General features: G+C 36.9%; 1 protein-coding gene across 1 annotated transcript; it reads right to left on the minus strand.

The window, feature by feature from the left end:
- Positions 1-13384: 13384 nt before the first annotated feature.
- Positions 13385-14230, minus strand: LOC129887442 (uncharacterized). The gene has a single exon (XM_055962548.1). It carries the CDS (start codon positions 14162-14164, stop codon positions 13544-13546), a length of 621 nt encoding a protein of 206 aa, XP_055818523.1. The 5' UTR covers positions 14165-14230; the 3' UTR covers positions 13385-13543.
- Positions 14231-14714: the final 484 nt, after the last annotated feature.

The following is a 14714-nucleotide window of genomic DNA, read 5'->3' on the forward strand; positions in this document are numbered from 1 at the left end:
TATTTTGTTTGACTCTATATGTGTTGATGTTGTTGAGTTAAGAAGTCCTAAAATGGGCCTTTATGTGAGTATGAGTTGATGAAGATGAGTTGTTAAATATGTTTGGTTGATCTTCTTAATTATGTAGATTATGATAAAAGATGTTATTTTCTTGAAAATGTTGCCTTTTATAAAGCGCCGATTTAAAGTCTTGAAGTTGTGATGAGTCTCAAAGATTTCTCAAATGGATGAAGGAAATGATTGGTTATGCCTATATGTTGCTATAAATGTTCATTTAAATTTCTTTGAAAGATATGATTGAGATTGATCGGATGGTATGATTGAGAGAGATTTGATCATGATAGAGTTGATGAGTTGACAAGGTTGTAATGAGACTTGTCAATATGATTTGATTGAGTTGATTGGATGGAGTTTTATGAGCATTGAGTCTTGGGAGGAGTATCGAGCACCAAATTGGGCAAGAGTATAGTCCATACTCGAACCCATATAACTACGTCGCCAAACGTAGGGGGGATGGAACCGTTAAAGTCGGATGCTTCCCCGAGAGTTTTGTCTTGAAATTATAGGACTTGGTAGGATTGGATCTATGAATGGTTGATTCGTTCATACCCTGGCAAAGTATGAACGGATGCGGCAACAACATCGGTTTGTTGTACTTTCACTGGCTCATAAGTGATGGTTGTCAGTTAAGAGAAACTCCCAAATAGGTCTTGATAGTACTCTGAGTCAGATTGAGTTGAATGGTATGTGATTGGTCCCGTCTAAACCGTTTTCTTATTAGACCTAGGGACACTTGAGTGAGTTGTTACATATTTATTGAGTTGAGTCCTTTGAGTTGAATTGTAAAACGTTGCATAATTTAATTTGCATAGTTATTGAGTTGAGTCCTTTGATTTGATTATTGAGTAGATTTTGAGTTGATTTTATATGATTGGATAGTGTACGATGGAAAGGTATATGATTAGATTGGATCAGATCGTATATGACTGGATTGAACTGATTATATACGATTGGATTGAATCGGATGGTATACGATTTGATTGAACTGTATTGTGTATAATTGGATTGGATTGTATGATGTGTGATTGGTCCTTGTCTAAAAATGTATTCTTACTTTAGACTTATGATGCCTTATTTGAGTTTCTCTTATCTTCCTGAGTTGAGATATTTGAACCAGCGTTACTCTTACTTGAGCTATGTTTTATTCTGCCATATTACATACCAGTACATTCCACATACTGACGCCATTTGTCCTGCATCGTTTCATGATGTAGAGACAGGTATTAGAGATCATCAATCGGCGCTCCGTTGAAGATCCATTCCCACTCTCAGCGTATTGATGAGTCCTCCCCTACATTCGGAGGACACTATATGTGTATTCTTGCGTTGAGTTAGCCTTTTTTCATTTTTGAGTTGAGGTAGCCATGAACATGTCATTGGCACCAATTAGATAGTAGTGATAGAGGCTTCATAGACTAGATAGTGATGCGTCGATTGAGTATTTCTTTCCTTAAAATTATTCTTGTCAAACTATTGATAATGACAAATATTAGAGTTGATTTGTCGGCCCATGGCCTTTATTCTTTGAGTTAGATTGATGTTTGAGTTACCCACCGAATATTCTCTTTATTTTCTTGTCTTCCGCTGATTAAATGAATGAACGGATATGTGATTAGGCTATGTGGTTCGCTTGGGAGCCAGAAATGATTTTTGAGTGCCGGTTACGTCTAGGGTACCCTCCCGGGGCGTGACATCACCCCAACTCAGCCCCAAGATGGATAGTCAAACCTACCTCAATTGTCGAAACCGCACTCGAATGCTCTCCCGGATGAACAACCCTTAATTCAACGCCCAAAATGAAAACTCACTATCAAGAATGAAACATACGTGTCATAAGGAGTCCAATGACACCCATATTGATAGGTTTCGAAATCGAGGGTAAAATAGTCCAAAAATTGATCAATTTAAAAAAGGGTCAAATCTAAAATTTTCTTTTGAAAATACGTTCCACTCATAGAGAAAATTTTGTGGGAGGGAAACCCATAAAAATAGGCCAAGAAACAATAGAAACCGATAAAAACCAAATTGAAATTTTAAGAACAAAAACCCCCAACAATTCTCACTTAAAATTAGATTTTTTTCAACGATGTAGTAAAGGAAATTCATAGATAAATGATGTGGAAATGAAAAAGAGACTTACCCACAAGATATTCCTCAAGAAATCTACTCAAAACCGCCTTCTCCAAGCTCCAAATCGACAACAATGGCGATTTTTCAGAAATGGGACTTTTTTCACGACTTAACATTGTTCACGCACAAATTATGCATCGCGAACCACTTACTCTCACGATCGCGAAGCACTAGAAAAAGACTCTTCGTGATTGCATCCCCACCTCCCACAATCGCGATACACAGAGAAGTAGGCCTTTGCAATAGCTTAGAATAAGTTTTGGGTGGGTCTCGAATGCGAGCAACACTTCGCGGTCGCGAAAAACAAAATCACCTGCACCAGAAATCAGATCACAGCAGAATGCTAAGTCCAAAAATGCTCTCGGTTGGACCTTTGAAAATCATTCGAGGTCCGATAAAAATAAGTCGAATATGCTACTGTAAAGAATTCGACATTTCAGACTCAATAAAATTATCAGATTTCCAAAAAAAAAGTCATTTTGACCAAAATACCGTCCCAACCCCCTTATTGGCCTAAAACTCAACTTTTGGCCTAAAAACTCAAAACGACGATTAAGGTCCCGGGGCTCTAAGTCAATGTTCAACTAGACCAAACTCGACATTCTAGATGCAATGGAACTGACAAGATTCTCATCTGACGCTCGGATCTCAAAATGTTGACCAATTTCAAACCAACTCATTTAAAACAGCATTTTTCAACTTAAGACCTCAAATTCACATATCAACTCCAAACCTGATTACGAAGACTCTCCTAGTGGAATTTCTATATTTTGGAATTGTTGAAATCGATAGAATTCTATTCCGAGACTCAAAACTTTGAATGGTATAAAATCTCACTTTTAGAATCACTTAAGCCTTAAAACTCAGAACTTGCACAATTCACAAATAAGACTCAAACAACTTCAACTACACAAACTGATCAAATAACCCTCTGAGGCACTAAAGATAGGGGTAAAATGATAATTTCACAAACAATTCCTAAAATGACCCTCAAGGTCATTACAATATTTACCACTAAAAATAATGTTCGTCCTTGAGCATAAGATAAGGGAAAGTACCTTGAGTCTCAAAAGGATGAGGGTACCGGGACCGCATATCAAACTCTAACTCCTAAATCGCCTCCTCAACAGGTCGATGCCGCCACTGCACCTTGACCAAAGCAATCTCCTTGGTACTGAGCTTACAAAGCTCCATGTCTAAGATAGCTACAGGCTCCTTCTTATAAGACAAATTCGGACTCAACTCTACCGCATCATAAGAAATCACAATGGACTCATCCGGTATATACTTGCGAAGCATAGAGACATGAAAACACCACATAGATAATTGAAAATCTAGGGGGTAAGGCCAACTCATAAGCCACCCCACCCACTCTCCTCAGAATCTCAAATGGGACAACAAACTTCGGTCTAAGCTTGCCCTTCTTCCCGAACCTTATCACACCCTTCATGGGCGATAATTTAATCCACACACAGTCACCCACTATGAAATCTAAAGAACGAACCCCCCTTGTGAGCATAGCTCTTCTAACGACTCTGGCTGTCAATAGTCGACTCTGAATCAAACGTACCTGCTCTATAGAATCCCTAAGTAAGTTAGTACCCAATGCATCAATCGCGACATCTACGACCATACAATGCCTCAAATAGTGCCATTTGAATGTTGGAGTGACAATTGTTATTGTAGACAAACTCCGCTAAGGGAAAGTGTTTGGTCTCATCGGACACCAAAATCAATCACACAAGCCATAAACATATCCTCCAACACCTGAATAGTCCATTCAGACTGTCCATTGGTCTGGGGATGAAATGTTGAACACATGTCTAGTCGTGTACCCAAACCACGCTGCAATGCCTCCTAAAAGTAAGAGGTCAACACTGAACCTCGACTTGACACAATAGAGATAAGTACCCCATGCAACCTAACAATATCACGAATGTAGATCCTAGCTAACTACTCTGCATTGTAGCTAGTCTACACCGGAAAGAAATGGGCTGATTTGGTTGATTGGTCTACAATTAAGCAAATCGAGTCATACTTACCCAATGTAATGGGTAACCCAGACACAAAATTCATGGTGATACATTCCCACTTCCACTCGAGAATGGGCATCCTTTGCATAGGACCACTCAGTTTCTGATGTTCATACTTCAGTTGTTGATAATTTAGACACTTAGCCACAAAATCAACAATGTGCCTCTTCATGCCACACGACTAATAGTGTTGTTTCAAGTCATGAAACATATTTGTTGCTCTCGGATGAATAGAATACTTGGAGCAATGAGCCTCCTCCAATATCATACGTACCCAATCACCAACCTTGGGCACATAAATGCGACCATTAATCCTCAAAACCCCCTCCGGATCAAGAGAGGTTGATTTAGTATCACTACTCAACACTTTGTCTCGAATGGCCCTCAACTTGTCATCCTCAAACTGATGTGTATGAATCTAATCCATCAAAGCGGACCTAGCCTCCAGAAAGGCCAAAATGTTGTGATGCATATAAATATCAAGTCAGACCAACTACCTAGCCAGTGACTGAACCTCCAAAGCCAAAAGCTTCTTATCTTCCCTAAGGAAGGCCAAACTACCCATACTAGATGCTTTGCAACTTAGGGCATCCGCAACCATATTAGATTTGCCCGGATGATAACAAATGGTGATATTATAGTCTTTTAATAAATCTAACCACCTACGCTGCCTCGTGTTCATATTCGGCTGAGAAAACATATACTTAAGGCTACGGTGGTCAGTAAAGACCTTACAATGCATGCCATAGAGATAGTACCTCCACAACTTCAAAACATATACCACCACTGCTAACTCTAAGTCGTGGGTAGGATAGTTCTTCTGATGTACCCACAATTGTCGAGAAGCATAAGCTATAACTCTAACCTTTTACATCAATACACCACCCAAGCCGACCACTGAAGCATCACAAACCACAATAAAGGCCACACCCTCCTCGGGTAAGGCTAGAATAGGTGTTGAAGTCAATAACTCCTTGAACTTTTAAAAGCTCGCCTCACACTCATAAGTCTATTGAAATGCCACAGTCTTTTGAGTTAGTCTAGTCAATGGGGTTGCAATAGAAGAGAAGCCTAGAATAAACCGACAATAATAGCCCGCCAACCCAATAAAACTTTGAATCTCAGTACCAAAGTAGGCCTAACCCAATCATGTACCGCTGCAACCTAGGCTGGATCGACCATAATACCATCCTTGGTCACCACATGACCACCTAAGAATGCCACGTACTCGAGCCAAAACTCACATTTGGAGAATTTTGCATACAACTTCTCCTCTCTCAATCTCTGAAGGACTGTCTTCAAGTGACTAACATGGTCCGCCTTATTCTTGGAATAAATCAAGATATCATTAATAAACATGATCACAAATCCAAATAAGGCTAAAATATCCAGTTCATCAACTCCATAAAAGTAGCAGGGGCATTAGTCAATCCGAAGAACATAACAATAAACTCATAATGCCTATAACGTGTCCTGAATACAGTCTTCGGGATATCATATACCTGAACTCTCAACTGAAGGTAACCCAACCTCAAATCGATTTTAGAGAACACCGATGCACCCTAAAGTTGGTCAAATAAATTATCAATGCAAGAAAGATGATACTTGTTCGTGATGGTGACTTTGTTCAACTATCGATAGTCAATACACATCCTTACAGTGCCATCCTTTTTCTTCACAAATAAGACCGGTGCATCCCACGGCGATACACTCAGCCGAATAAATCCTTTCTTCAACAAATCTTCTAATTATTCTTTCAACAACTTCAATTTTGCAAGAGCCATCTGATAAGGAAAAATGGAGATAGGCTTAGATCCTGGCTCCAAATTAATCATAAATCGATATCACGGTCAGGAGGAACACCCAACAAGTCTATAGGAAACATATCCATAAATTCTCTCACCACTCTCGTAGTCTCTAAAGGAGGTGACTCCGTAGTGAGATCACGTACATGAGCCAAATAAGACAAACAACCCGTATCCATCAAACGACGAGCACGAATATAAGAAACTACCCCCTTAGGATATGAACTCGGATTACCCTTCCATACCAAGCTAGGCATACCAGGATAAAGCTAAGGTCACCATCTTTGCGTAACAATCTAATATAGCATGATGAGGGGATAACCAGTCAATACCCAATATCATATCAAAATCAAGCATGTCTAATAAAATCAAGTCTACATGGGGCTCTCTATCATAAAATATCACCAAACACCCCCGATATACCCGATCCACCACTAAGGACTTACCTACCGGAAAGAAATGGTAATAGACTCAGTTAGAGGCTCACACACATAATTACTACCTACATCAAAATAGGCCAACACATAAGAATAAGTAGACCCTAGATCAAATAATACTGAAGTAGGCTACTGGTAGATCGGAACAATACCTATAATAACTGCATCAGAGGCCTCTGCCTTAAATCTACCTAGTATTATAGCATAGCTCACGGTCACCTCTAGCCAGCGAACCACGAGCCACCTCTAGCTCCACCCTTAGAACACTTGGTTCCACTTCTAGTGTCGTGTGAAGTACCTCACACAGCTGGAGCAGGAGTAAAACGAACAGCTGGTATCCTGGGTCGTTCGGTAAAAAGAGCACATCTAGGGCAATCTTGGGCCTTATGTCCAAACTCATCACACACAAAACAACCTCGAGGACCTGAACCCTATAGAGGATAACCAGAAGTGTCAATACGTCCTCCAGAGTTTGAAGAACCACTATAACCAGTCTGACTCGATCTTGATCCACATCTACCATCTGAGCACTAAATAGCTGCCTGGATCGGTCTGCCTTAATAACCATGGGTACCTGAACCCGAGTACTCCCTACCTCTGGAGGAATGACCACCAAACTGACCCTGCCGACAAAATCTCTTGGCCTCGCCCTGTCTAGCATGCCTAATACTCTCTATCATTCTAGCGTGGTCAATAACACTCTGAAAGATACCACCAAATAGCACAAGGGAGGTTGTAGCCTCTTGAAGATAACCTGCGAATCTCTTCACTAGCTTGCGAATCTGATCAAACTCAGTGGGAATACTAGATATAGCATAACGAGATAACTCATGGAAGCGAGCCTTGTACTCAGATATGGATACGAAGTCCTGCTCTAGTCTGTCAAACTCATCTCTACATTGATCATGAAGGTTATAGGGCATAAACCTCTCAAGAAACACCTCTGAAAATTGCTCCCAACTACTCATAGAAGAACCAGCAGGTCTACGAGCAATAACTGATCTTCTCCACTTATTGACCATCTCTGTAAACTGATATGAAGTGTAAACTACTCCATGTGCCTCAAGAATACCTAGGTTGAACAACTTGTCCTGGCACTCGTCAAAAAGTCATAGGCCTTTTCTTTGGCCGTACCATCAATTTTGGGAGTGCCAACCGAACAAATCTCTCAAAGCTCTTCTGCTCAGCTACCGACATGGCAGCACTAGCAGAAATTGGTGGGGCTGCAAATCTCGGAGGTACAATAGAAGGCATAGAATAAGAACCCGGAGTCTGAAATCCAGCACTAGGCCCCTGAATTGGTGGCGTAGTATCAACTGCGATAGGAGATCCTGAAGTACCTAAGAGAACACCAGGAGTCAGAGCACCATCCATCCTAGCCAATAGTCTAACTAATAACTCCTGAAGCATCGGATCACAATCAGGGATCACAGGAGGAAGGGTTGGCCTCTACTTCTCAATCTGCTGCTCAAAATCATCTCCATGCTCATACAACGACTCTGGCGATGGTTGTCTAGCTCAGCCATGAGCAAGATCCTTTCTCCTAGCTCGGACTCATCCCTTGACTCCATTGCATCCTCTACCTCACCCATGAATTGGGCTTGGGCAGCAGGGGCCACCTTACTCTCGGTGAGTCTAGCTCTAGTCCTCACCATCTCCGTAGAAGGAATAGATTAGAGGTATACAACACTTGATATTAATAACTCGCACTAGGAATAAAAAGAAGGAATTTATCGTAACAAGTATCTTGTAGTCTCTTGAAGATAAGTATGGACGTCTACGTACCAATCTGCAAGACTCTACTAGACATCCTTCTCTTTAACTTATGAGACCAGTGAACCTGGTGCTCTGATACCAATTTGTCACGATCCAAGAACCAAGGTCATGATAACACACATTCCAAACCCCATCCTGATGTGTAAGCCTATAAGTAAAACAATACGAGACTTCCAAAGAAAGTCAGGCCACAAATAAATGCAATAAAAAGACAATAATAAAATTATCTCAAAACTTGGTATCATGAGTATAAAGAGCATCTAACACAATGATTGAATAAGATATATATCATAAGTCTTCGAATAATAGTAAAGACTGAAAATAAAATCTAGAACTAATGGCGATCCAAATCCCAAGACCTCACCACTAATCTGAATAGTAATATATTCGCAAGAGAGGGAGATCAGTTGCCGCGTGAAATATCCTGATTAGGATCTCTATCAAAAAGGGACACAGAAATAGGGGTGAGTACAATTCACATGTACTCAGTAGGTTTAACCGACTGAGTATAAGGAATCAATCAAAACTATGAAATTTACTAAGGAACGCTTCCATATACACGAACAAAAGTCCTACTCCAGCTACGCTGCCGCAAATTTAAATAGAACGAGGTGATTAAAGTAAACACACAAATACAACTCAATATCACATTTAAAGAGATAGGTCAAGTATCATAAGTATCAATGCAATGCAATGATATGATGATACGGTGGGATCAAGGTTGTCGCACAACCTGTCGTATACACCTGCCGAGTTGTGCTACCAAACAGGACCCATGGGGGTCTCGCAGACCATATACCTCATCACAATCTCAATGTATCAACTACCTTACCACCCAACTCATGGAGAAGAACTAATGATACTAATATCTCTTTCGCTTGTCACCTACTCGTGGTCAAGGATATACGAAAGGTGTCACATTTTTTCTCAAAAATAATTTTCCACAGTTCTCAACTTTCCAATGATCAATGGTAGTATGAATGAGGAATAATGCATTCACATCATATAAGGCATGAAGATAATATACAACTCAACATATAATATAAGGTTCAAAGTTCTTAAAACTTAACCTAAACATGATATTCACCCTCAATAGATAGTAATGGGAAGGAAATTAAGTGTTCACCCGTTTTCTACAACTTTTCAATACTCATGTATGCTCAAAACCCCTAACTCAACCCCTCATGCGCGCATTTTAAGTCAAATAATTGTTTAACATCTCTAACTCAGTTAAGTCATGGATTATAAAGTCTCAACACCGATAAAATATCAAATACGGACCCCACACAGGCTGCATAACACATATAAACCCCCACACGGGCATCACAATATAAATAAACCCCACACGGGCATCTCAAAGCAAACTAACACTCACAAACTACATTACGAAAACATCCCAAAGTATACAACTTAGAATTTGACTAATCACCCCAACTCACCCCCAAGATGGATAGCCAAACCTACCTCAATTGCCAAAACCGCACTCGAATGCTTTATCGGAAGAACAACCCTTTAATTCAATGCCCAAAATGACAACCCACTATCAAGAATGAAACATACGTGTCATAAAGAGTCCAATGACACCCATATTAATAGGTTTTGAAACCGAGAGTAAAATAGTCCAAATATGGTTAATTTCGAAAAGGGTCGAATCTAAAATTTTCTTTCGAAACCACGTTCTAATCATTGAGGGGAGTTTGTGGGTGAAAACTCCATAAAAATAGGCCAAGAAACAAGGTAGAAATCAATAAAAATCGAATTGAAATTTAAGAACAAGAACCCCCAACAATTCTCACTTAAAATTAGATTTTTTCAAGGATTTAGTAAAGGAAATTCATAGACAAATTATGTGGAAATGAAAAAGAGACTTACCCATAAGATATTCCTCAAGAAATCTACCCAAAATCGCCTTCTTCAAGCTCCAAATCGACAACAATGGTGGTTTTTGGAAATGGGACTTTTTTTCACGACTTAACATTGTTCACGCACAAATTATGCATCGTGATCGCGAGCCACTTACTCTTACAATCGCGAAGCACTGGGAAAAGACTTTGTGATCGCGTCCCCACCTCCTGCGATCGCGATCCAAAGAGAAGTAGGCCTTCACGATCGTGTGGATAATCTTCACGATAGCATAGAATGAGTTTTGGGCAGGTTGAGAACGTGAGGAACACTTTGTGGTCGCGAAGAACAAAATCACTTGCACCAGAAATCAGATCAAAGAAGAATGCTAAGTCTAAAAATGCTCTCGGTTGGACCCTCGAAAATTATTGGGGGTCCGATAAAAATAAGTCGTATATGCAACTACACTAAATTTGACATTCTGAACTTAATGGAATCATCAGATTTTCGAAAAGAAGTCATTTTGATCAAAATACCCTCTTAGACCCCTTATTGGCCTAAAACTCAATTTTTGGCCTGAAAACTCAAAACGACGATTAAGGTCCCGGGGCTCTAAGTCAATGTTCAACTAGATCAAACTCGACATTCCGGACGCAACTAGATCAAACTCAAAATGTTGACCAAGGTCAAACAACTCATTTAAAACCATACTTTTCAACTTACGACCTCAAATTCACATATCAACCCCAAATCTGATTCTGAAGACTCTCCTAGACCAATTTTCAGGTTTTGAAACTACTGGAATCGACGGAATTCCATTTCGAGACTCGAAACTCCAAATGGTATAAAATTTCACTTTTTAGAACCAATTAAGCCTTAAAACTCAGACATGCACAATTCACAATCTAATAAGACTCAAACAACTCCAACTACACAAACTGATCAAATAACCCTCGGGGGCACTAAAGATAGGGGTAAAATGGTAATTTCACAAAAAATTCGAAAATGATCCTCAAGGTCATTACATTAAGGCATCGAGTGTCGATCTCGCTTAGAATCTAAACTCGGAACGTAACAAATTTAATATCATAATATTATATTCAAATATCTTAAGAAATTTATAAAGTCGTGTCTAATAAAATAATAATTATAAATATAAATCACACCACATCTATAATTAGAAGGCTACATGATATTTAAAAATGTAACTCTTATTTTATATTCTAAATCGTGCAATAAAGTTATGCCAGAAAATGGTCACCACACGGGCATTTCTTTGACACTATTTTAGACAGGAGAACAAAGTGGTAGACTCTCTTTCTAATTGGGCTTTGAACTGCAATAAACTTAAATGGCTCAATAACTTCCAACAGCCTCCCAAGAGACTAAAGGGTAGACGAATATGGATAGAATGCAAATTCCTTCATTTAGAAATAATGTCATCAAAAACTCTTTATATAGATAGGAGCATATATATATATATATATATATATATATATATATATATATATATTAAATTTTGATGTTCCTTGAGTTTGTATTACTTTACTACTGCATAGAGAAGGTTAGAAGCAGGTAATTCTCGGTCGACGTACCTGATTGTAGTCGAGAGTATTTATGTAATATTTATAATTTTCTTATTTTAATTTTTTTTAGTATTTTAGATATTTGAAAATTATATTAAATATTTTTTAAGTCACGATAATTAACAATTTAAAATATTAAATTTTAAAAGATATAAAAAATTAATTAATTCTCAAATTTCTATTGGTGTCACATAAATTGGAAAAAAAAGTAACAAATATATTTTTAAAATGACTAAGAAAATAGTATAAATCATAATAATTAACAACTTAAAATATTTGAATAATATATAAAAATATAATTGATTCTTAAAATTCTATATGTGCCACTTGGGACACAGAGAGTAATATATATTATTTAAAAATTATGTAAAAAATACTATAAATCACAATAATTAATAAATTAAAATATTCAAAAATCATATTATATGAATAATTCTTTAAATTTTAACTATGACACATAAATTAAGATAGAAAAAGTAACATATATTGGATTCATATTGACACGGTTCCTGTAGTGTGTTGAATAGGAGGGATAGGTCTCGGCTTATAGAATTCTTTAAACTTAAGTGAAGTCCTACTAGTTTTTAAGAATGAAACTTGTTCAATTTTTAGTAGGTGCAGGAAATTTTAACTCTTCTATTTTGTATTCTCCTGACTTTTATCAATATAAAATGTCAGTTTAACTAAAAAATGATATTCCTATTTTAATATTTAAATGTACATTTAAATTAGTGGTCTAAAAGAGATATTATTATTATTATTAATAATAATAATAATAATAATAATAATAATAATAATATATTTAGTGTAATTTTATAAGTGGTTTGATCATATCAGCGAGTTTGAGAGTTGAAGATCAAAGAGTCAATAAAATTAGTGGTCTAAAACAAAATTCTAATAAAAGGTCAAGTATATACATAGTTCAACAATAATAATAAATCTAGTGTAATCTCAGTGAAGGTTTGATCATACAAAGTCTCAATAAAATTTATGGCCTAAAATAAAATTTTAATAAAACACCTCAAGTATGTACACAATTCAAGAACGATAATATATCTAGTGTAACCTCGCAAGTTAATTTGATAATAAAAAGTCTCAATAAAATTAATGGCCTAAGACCAAATTTTAATTAGAACCTCAAATATGTATACATAATTATTGTTTTTAATCATAGATCGTATTTTTTCACTCAGAAACCTTGATAAACATCAATACACTTATTGCAAAAAGAGTTCTTGACAAACATTAATACACTCTATAAAAATTGTTAATATTAAAAAAAAATACTTGTAAAGATTATGAAAACTTACCAATTCAAGAGGAAAAAATTGGTATTTGATTGAGGAAAGTTTGTAGCAGTGAGAGCAAAGTTGTGCAAAGAGAGAGAGGCGAGACGTTGCATTATTTTTTATAGATGAATGTTGTTAAGACTCTCCTACAGATTTGATTCGTTCAGATCTTTTCAGATTCATTAAGAAATTTTTTTGTAAAAAAGAAGCAAATGAACTTAATAGGTTGAATCTGAATATTCAAATTCAGACCTAAAAGCCAAATACACTTAATGGGTTAAATCTGAATGATAGAAGATTCAAACCTCTTTTCTTGTGAGTGGTTGCTTATCATTTAATTGTGTTGCTGAAATTGAAAAAGAGAAGTCAAGATTCAATTTGAGGGAAATGAAGTAAACTCATGAAAACAATTTGTCTGAAAAGATAAAAATCTTCGTATTCTATCAAGACCATGAAATTTAATTTCTCAAAACTACAAAACATACAAGAATGTAACTAATTAATTCAAGAATTAGTCTAGGTCACTCAAATAACTAATTTAATCCATGAGAGCACCTTAGTGCTTTGCCCATTTTTGACCTTAAACTAAAGGGCATCTAAAGCAGCTCCAAGTGCAAATATTTCATAATCATCAGCACTAAAAATACTATTACTATTACATCCACAATAACCCTTGCAAGCACATGACTCATCCCATGATCTTCTCAACTTATTAACTTTTGTTGTCTCATTTACTTTAACCTTCATTGCTATCTTCACTGCTGGAGGCTTCACATCTTCATTAACATTCTTTGAAGTAGCCATGAATATTTCCCACTCCTCTATCTCCATTTCTGTTGACTCAAATACTCTTTTCCATGGAATTTCAACTGTCCCCAAGAGTTGTGAGCCACCAATATTTTTCCCAAAAATTGGTAGATATTTTCTTGACCGGAGCTCGAAAATGACTGTTCCTTGCTTCATCATGTTAATGGAGTCTTGATTTCCCATGCATTCCAATGAGAAAGATTCATCCCAAAACAAGTCTGATTTTGATGAGATTTCTTGACTGTTTAGTTTAACTCTTTGGTTGTTGTTTCCTGTTGGAAGATAGCATCTAACAAACAAGTTGCTTTTTCCTAATGAACTTATTTGTTCTATGTTTCTTCCTCTTATGATTTGTATTTCACAACTAATAGATGAAAAATCTTGAGTATTAATCTCCATGAGAACAGAAATAGAATTTTTGTTTGATGGGGTTGTTTTATTTTCTTGAGAGATAGTTTAGTTTGTTTTGGTGATGGAAAGCATTTAGTTAGTGGGGAAGTATTTATAGTTTGGAAAATGTTTATTTTACATTGGACAGTGGAAGAAAAGTGGTACATGTAACTTTATGAAGAAATTAAAGTGCAACTAGCTAGCTAACTAGGATTACACTTTTATAAAATACAAGTTAAAAATAAAAAACCCACCCAATGAGAATTAGTGCAAATCTATGAAAGGATTTGATGGAGCTTAGATAATCCTTTGAGGATCACATAAAAGATTGCCTTTGTAAAATACTTCATAAAACAAAACTCTTCAATATCCTTAAAGGTTAAAAAAAAATGTATGAAACAACTCTTGGGGATAAGTATTGAGGTTAAATGCATCTTGATGTGTCAACTAGGAGCTTAGTGGGTTGATTTAAATCTCCAAATTGCTGTTAAAATATAGCATTGTAATTTAACATATGACACATATTCATTTTAAATTCCGATCCTTTGCATCTCTGTGC

This window comes from Solanum dulcamara, chromosome 1, assembly GCF_947179165.1.
Source record: "Solanum dulcamara chromosome 1, daSolDulc1.2, whole genome shotgun sequence".
In the NCBI taxonomy this organism is placed as follows: domain Eukaryota; kingdom Viridiplantae; phylum Streptophyta; class Magnoliopsida; order Solanales; family Solanaceae; genus Solanum; species Solanum dulcamara.

What these genes read in the sequence shown, in the direction of transcription:
- LOC129887442 (XM_055962548.1), bottom strand. Translation starts at nt 14,164, where the DNA reads ATGGAGATTAATACTCAAGATTTTTCATCTATTAGTTGTGAAATACAA.